This window comes from Fulmarus glacialis, unplaced genomic scaffold (assembly GCF_000690835.1).
Source record: "Fulmarus glacialis isolate BGI_N327 unplaced genomic scaffold, ASM69083v1 scaffold23850, whole genome shotgun sequence".
NCBI classification, from domain to species: Eukaryota; Metazoa; Chordata; class Aves; order Procellariiformes; family Procellariidae; genus Fulmarus; species Fulmarus glacialis.
In genome coordinates this window covers 1-6,963 of record NW_009187454.1, presented here as the reverse complement: position 1 = coordinate 6,963, position 6,963 = coordinate 1, and the positions used below count along the sequence as shown (strand labels likewise).

General features: G+C 51.3%; 1 protein-coding gene across 1 annotated transcript in view; it reads left to right on the top strand.

Annotated features, from left to right (window-relative positions):
* The window catches only part of LOC104074909 (cytochrome P450 4B1-like), a gene marked incomplete at its 5' end in the record, with an annotated part of 11,647 nt that extends 8,042 nt beyond the window's left edge, over positions 1–3,605 (top strand). Inside the window, 6 exons of the mRNA XM_009575213.1 lie at positions 10–116; positions 441–631; positions 1,195–1,328; positions 1,965–2,029; positions 2,589–2,671; positions 3,437–3,605. Of these exons, the coding sequence (XP_009573508.1) occupies positions 10–116; positions 441–631; positions 1,195–1,328; positions 1,965–2,029; positions 2,589–2,671; positions 3,437–3,605 (749 nt within the window). The remainder of the gene's footprint in view (positions 1–9; positions 117–440; positions 632–1,194; positions 1,329–1,964; positions 2,030–2,588; positions 2,672–3,436) is intronic.
* Between the last annotated feature and the right edge of the window lie 3,358 nt (positions 3,606–6,963).

The window sequence follows — 6,963 nt, the reverse complement described above, 5'->3', positions numbered from 1 at the left end:
CTTCTGCAGACAAGGTGATCCACGAGCGAAAGGAGTCCCTTAAAGATGAACGGGAATTTGAAAAGATCCAGAAGAAGAGACATTTGGACTTCTTGGACATTCTGCTGTGCGCCAAAGTGAGTGGCAAGGAGTGACGTTAGTAGCCTCTGTTGGGGAGTACAACATGCAGAGGGATTTCATAGTCTTGCTGGTTTAATATGGGGGGGATAAAGGGATTTATAAGCAAAGGAAAAGAGGCCCTGAATTCAGTCTAAACAGAGATTGATTTTGTTTATACGTATGCCAGGGGCATCACCACCCTCCTTTGCAATAGCTGAAAGAATATAATGTCCCCTCATGGGATATTATATTTTATATTTATATGGGCCACTATAATAAATATGTATTTTTATATATATATATACATCTATGGGCCACTGAAAGTGTCTCTGGGCTGTTAGGATGAGAACGGAGCTGGACTGTCTGATGAGGACCTGCGTGCCGAGGTGGATACGTTCATGTTTGAAGGCCACGATACAACGGCCAGCGGGATCTCCTGGCTCTTGTACTGCCTGGCGTCACACCCCGAGCACCAGGCACGGTGCCGGGAGGAGATCCAGGAGATCCTGGGGGACCGGGAGACGCTTCAGTGGTAAGGTTGCACATTTCCTCAGCTGGTAACTTTCTCCCACCACCGCTATTTCTAAGTGAGCAATGTTTTCAAGGCTCGAAAGCTGGGGTGCTAAAGGACTGATTTGTAAGGTGGGGGGACTTCACAGTATGGAGCAGATACTGCATCCTTCAGCTACACCTGCCTCCCTGACCTTCAGGGCTTCAGGGCTCCTATTGCCAGGGTAGACACGAGAAAAAAACATCCCAGACCAGGAGGACATGCTGGATGCTGTGCCAAGACCTGGGCCACCGATGTTGCCCTTTGCTCTCTCCTGTTTTCTCGCCACAGGACGTTGTATTTGCGGCTTTTCGCCTTTCACTGTCACTTTGCACTTGAGCTTGTTCAGAGGCTGTTAAGATTGTTCAGAGGGGTCTTGGGGTCCCCAGCTTGCAGCAGCACGTGGTTGGACATTGTGGGTCCCTCAATACACCCCATCTGTTGCAAGGGGGTCTGCCCAGGGGGCTGATGGCCGTGGGGCAAAGAGCCTCCCAGCCCAGGGCAGCGGGGGGAGCGTGCGGCTCAGCCTGCCTCTGTCCCGGCAGGGAGGACCTGGGCAAGATGACTTACAGCACCATGTGCATCAGGGAGAGCCTTCGCCTTTACCCACCGGTGCCCGGCGTGTCCCGACAGCTCAGCAAACCCATCACCTTCCCCGATGGACGTACCTTGCCAGAAGGTCTGTAAATCCCGTTCCCCTTCACAAAATTGTGCTCTTGGACATCTCGCTGCCTGCCGCAGCGCAAAGGTGACCACCCTGCTTCTGTGACCCGGTCCTCGCCGGCACAGACGTTCAGATAGGACTGTGCAGATGTTGGCATCCCATTGATAGACTGAGGTCTGGGCTGTACAGTGGCATCCCCGTGACATCCTTCCTGCCACCACTGCTAAAGGGCAGCCGTGCCTGTGCCCAAAGCCCCTTCTCTTCCTGGCCAAGCACGAGCCCGTGGTTCACCCACTTTGGCAAACTGCGGGTGCAGGGGGATGGGGACCAGTCCCATCCTGACTCGCGGCGTGGGAATTGTCCTGTGCTACTGCTCTCCTTCTCTGATTTAGCTCCCAAGTGGGCAGTGTCGGTGGGGGGACGATGTGCCTGTGGTGCCAGTGCCTTCCTCATTTCCACTGTTTGGCTGCTTACAACTAAACAAATGGGAAATGTTTAGTTTTCTCTGAAGCCAATGACAAAACCCTCATTGGTTTCCAGTTGACAGATAAGACCATGATGATTCAAACAGACCTTCGTGTGAGCAGGCTGCAACTTCTCCTTTAGTTTCATTGTCACTGAGCCCTTTTCGCCTCCTCGATTGCTTTACAGGCGGCATCGCTGCGATAAGCATTTATCTCATTCACAGAAACCCCGCGGTATGGAAAGACCCTTTGGTAAGCTTTCTTTTGCCCTTCTAATAATTTTTCCCCTTTATGCTATGCCTCTTCCAATGCCCTCTTCACCTGTTAGCAGGAGAGCAGAGCCCCCCTTGCTGCTGAGCATCTTTGGCCATGGGAATCATGCTGAGACTTGACAGCCCTGTGTTAGTCTTGGCCAGCTGTGGCACAGGGCGGTCAGACAGCAGCGTTAGGGCTGGATGCTGCTCAAACAGTAAGACAAAGTGCTCCAAAAAGCTTGTTGTATTAACAGGCAAAAAGATGATTTTTTGCTTAGCCTACAGGTGGAGAATTGAGTCCTGGCTCCCCGGTTTTCATCATATCTATGTCCTATCCTTTCATCATATCTATATCTGTATGGTGTCTTGGCAACACCATTGCAAGGCTCGGTGGAAGGCAAGGGAGTCTGGCGTATGAGTTGCAGTCCATCTCAAAATGAATTCTCTCTCCAGTGGGATTGTTCAGAAATTATGGGGTGTTGCGTTTCTGAAGATACCAGGCAGTACTGTGTTCCTTAAATAATCGCTTTTTCTTGCTGTGTATTCTTCATTTCCAGGTGTTTGACCCTCTGCGGTTTTCCCCGGAGAACGTCTCTGGCAGACACTCTCACGCCTTTCTGCCTTTTTCAGCTGGAACGAGGTAAAGTGTATTGAATGCTGAAGGAGTAGTGGGGAGAGAAAACATGCATCCCTGGAAACTGCTCAGCGCGAGAAGTGTGTGCTGCTGTTATAATTGCTATCAGGGAAGCACTCGCAAACTGCTTTCAGAGCCCGCTGCCTGAAGTCCTGGCCCTGCAGTGTTAAATAGTTCACAAGTATATAACAAGCATTTGTGCCACAGAGGGGTTCTGATACCAGCAGGCAAAACAGGAAGGAAACATCGCTGGGCTCCTCTTGGGGATGGGGAACGGGGTCCCAAAGCTGCTGAGCATCCTGCTGGCATCACGCGGGGAACCTACAGCATCCTGGGCTCGCCTGCTCTCCTCTTCTCCTTGATGCAGAGACCCCATCCCACCCCCTACATCCTTTGATTCCCCCTTGTCCCCTCCTCCCAATCCTTCCCTTTGCCCTGCGCTCACCCCAACAAGGCAAACACGTTGCAGACCCTTCTGCTGGGAGACCCGCTGCCTCGGCTCTGCTGGCCTCTCCTTTGGCTTCCCCATTTCCCCTCCCTCTCTGTGCTCATTGAACACACATCCAGGAGCTCCTCTCCCCCGATGCTGCCCTGGATTTCCCCTGCTCAGCCCATGCCCCTGCTTTTGCCACCCAAAACACTGCCTGGGACCCCCAGAGCTGCAGAGGGGAAGGGTTGTGTGCTGGTGTGAGAGGGCCAGGATCTGGCCGCGGGGGTTTATCTGTGCCCAGCACGGAGATCGGGGGGCTGAGCTGCTCTGTTTTATGCCAGGAACTGCATCGGGCAGCAGTTTGCCATGAACGAGATGAAGGTGGCTCTGGCCCTGACCCTGCTCCGCTTTGAGCTCTCGCCCGATCCCGCCAAGCCTCCCTGCAAAATACCTCAGATCATCCTTCGATCCAAAAACGGGATTCACCTGTATCTAAAGAAAATCCGCTGATGCTGGAAAACGTCCTGCCTTCGCCGGAGGGAGGGACCAAGCAGATGACGGGACAATGTTTCTCTGGGGCAAAAGGTGCAGGGCAGGATTTGGGGATGAGGATTCCTGATTTATGTGCTTCTTCCACCAGCTGAAAGCCCTTTTTGGTCTGGGCCCAGGTAGCCTGGATCTTGGAGCAGCCAGGCATGGCCATGCCTCTTTGCTGGCTTTCCCCCCGCCCCACCACGGAGCCCAACCGAAGCTGCCGTGAGGGCTGTCCTCCCACTGCAAGGGGCCTGGGAACGTCTGCAGGTCCCACCAGCTTCCTCCTTACCAAATCCTGCCCTCGCCCTCATGTCCTGGCCGAATCTGTGACCATTCCCAGCCCTGTTCCGTCGTCAGCACCTTCCTCAGTGCCTAGAGGTCAGCCCTGCTCTCCCGCAGCAGGGACAGCCTGTGGCAGACTTCTGTCTCTCTTCTCACACTCAATGTGTCTCTGTTTTATTGAAAGCCCTGATTCCAATTTGGGCTCTGAAATGCTGCCTAAACTACAAAATATTCTGTAATTTTTGTGTTAGTAAACCAATAATTATCCCTGTAACAGCAGCTGCGTTGGTTTTTATTGCTGATGTTTACCCACTTCGACACAAATAGAGTGTAAAACCCCTTTAGAAATGGGAGATGGAGGGGAAATCCATGAGCAGCAAGAACAACTCTGGGGGTGTCTGGCCAGGCCCCTGCCCGCAGGTCTCCAGCCAAGGCAGCATCTCCTTCCGCGGGCAACCCCTTAACAGCGGTCCAACGTGCAATCTTCATTTAAAGCTACGAGGGAGGAGTTCTGATATTTAGAGAGGGGTTTTTTCTCCCTTTTTTTTTTATTTTCCTAACTGATAAAGTTATGAGAGTTGTATGCTTGAGGTACACTGGAGGACACTAGCGAGCTGTCCTCTGCCTCTGCAAGAATCATTATTGGGGTAGAAAGTGTCAAATTGGGAAATCCCAAATGCTGCTGTTGCAATTAGCGTCGCGGTGACGTTGACTGCAGTTCCAGCATCGTGAGCAGGCTGCTGTGCAGTAAGAGAGCATCTGACTTCATACAGCTCTCATATGCAGAGATAGAAAGCAGCGGAGGAAACAGGAGGACCTTTTTGTGGGATACACTGTGCTACACTATCAACACTGCGAGCCCAATCACTGGTGAGCCCCCAGGTTGTAGGAAACATAAGGTTTTGTCCAATTTTAATTTTAATTACACAAAGGGTGCCCATAATAAATAATAGTGATAATACAAATAACCTGTGTCATCTCTCACTCTAAGCACATCACCAACCCACTGCAAATGTCACACCAAAGGTGTCCTCAGAACAGCTGTAATTGAGAAGCTGCAAAAACCAGGGCAGTACATTGTGCCAGTAGGGTTGCCCATGCACCTCCTCTGCCACATCACCCATATCTTCTCTAACCACAACGGTATCCACAGCTCCCACCAAGCCTCCCACAAACCCCTCCTCTGTCCTCTCCACTTACCTCTGTGCAGCACATCCAGCCACCATCGATAAAACCTGCCTGCCGTGGGGTGCCTCGAGAAGACACATCCACCAGCCAGCTTCCCCTCCAGTCTCCACACCTCATGGTCCTCCAGGCACCCAAGCCACAAATTAATCCCTCCTGTGAGTAAAACCTCTGGGTTGCCCTGAAGCAGCTGCTATGATTCAGTAATATCCCATTTCAGAAGAAATGGTAAAAGAAAGAAATCACCTGCGTGCATGGGTAACACAAGGGACACGACTGCATCATTCAGCTTCACCCTGAATTCAGTTACAACTTTGTGAAGCCTGAGTACGCAAAAAATACCAAAAGATTCCCAACCTGCCATGGATTTGCACCCATAGCTCGCGAGGAGAAAAACTTGGGTCACTGCATATCCTGGAATAAGTTAAAGGAAAGTGATGATTTATCTCCTCCTGCTGAGGCTCTGGTCCGGGAGGAAAGCAGCAAATGCACCTGGCTCAAAGCTGTGCAGTCACAGCCTTTAGTGATATGGCAACTGATAAGCTGATAAAAGCCAGTTTCTTCAACTATGTTCAGTCATATTTCAAGGTCACTGGGTAAAAGCTCATTGGGTAAAAGCTGCAAACTCACTTCACCTCGGTTACTAAACTAGGGCTGTTCCAGCTACAGCAGCTGAGGAGCTACGTATCTGGGGTGGTGCCAATATTCCCGTGCAAACCCCGAGTCGTCCTTGTACGTTGAACAGACCCAGCGTGGCGGGGCTGGGCAGAGCAGAGGCATGCGGAGTGTCACAGCGACAGCGGGAGGGCTGTGCATGAAGCACGAATGGAACTGGCTGTGTATGAAAGCACTGGGAGGAGTAATATAAAGCAAAGATTGCAAAAAATGGCCTGTATCGATGACCAAGGACACAAGTGACAGCAGTAAAACCGGTGAACGCTGAGGAAAGCCTTGTTTACACCAAGGCAGGTGGCCCCCGTGCCAAGAAGGCCACAGTGCAGATGACTCGCCAGCAAAAGAACTGTGCTCTGACGGTGGGAGGATGGAGCAAGGTTGTGTCACCTTGTACCTGCCATTCCTCTCCTGGCGTTTAAGGGACTGTAACCCCTTAACTTCCCATTTCAGGTGAGAGCTGAGCCAGCGCTGGTGAGCTGAGACAGCACAGACCCTCCAGGCAAGAGGAGGTGCCAATCAAGCCTCTTCCCTCTCTCTTCCTGTGCTGAGACCTGAAGCAGTTTGTGGTCAGACCACCACAGCCAGAGACTGAATGAACAAAACTTGCCACAAATGGAGCCGACCCTGGGCTGTGACCCACCAGAAACTCCTTTGCTCCTTATGCCCACGGAAAATGTACCCACGGGAACTATTTCGCAAGGCCATGGAAATGCACAGACAGCCCACCAGTGGGAAGAGGGCCAAATTACAAGTGCAATTTAAAATTCACAGTTGAGTTTGCAAAGTACAAAAGATTTAAAGCTAAAGAAAGGTTTAGTGGCACCAGATATCTGGATTCAGCGCCTAAGTTTGATGTGCAGAACCGTGCAGAGCACAAGCTAACTAGGTGAGAGGACGACCTTTCGCTGTTACCATCACCTTGCGAAAGCAGCCGGGAGAGCATCTGCCAGACCAGGCAGTTCATGCGTCCTCAGCGCCAGGACCCGTCGGCAATGCTGGAAGTACCCCCCCCCAGCCTCATCCCCCCTGCACGCACCTTGATGAGTCCGCCCTTCTTATTGAGAGCGCTACGTGTGCCTTTTTGCAGGAAGACCTACTATTTTTTAGGCAAAAGACTTGAAAATCTGTGGTATTTAGTTGATAATTTTAAAAAGAATAATTAATAAATAAATAATAATAAATAAATAATAAT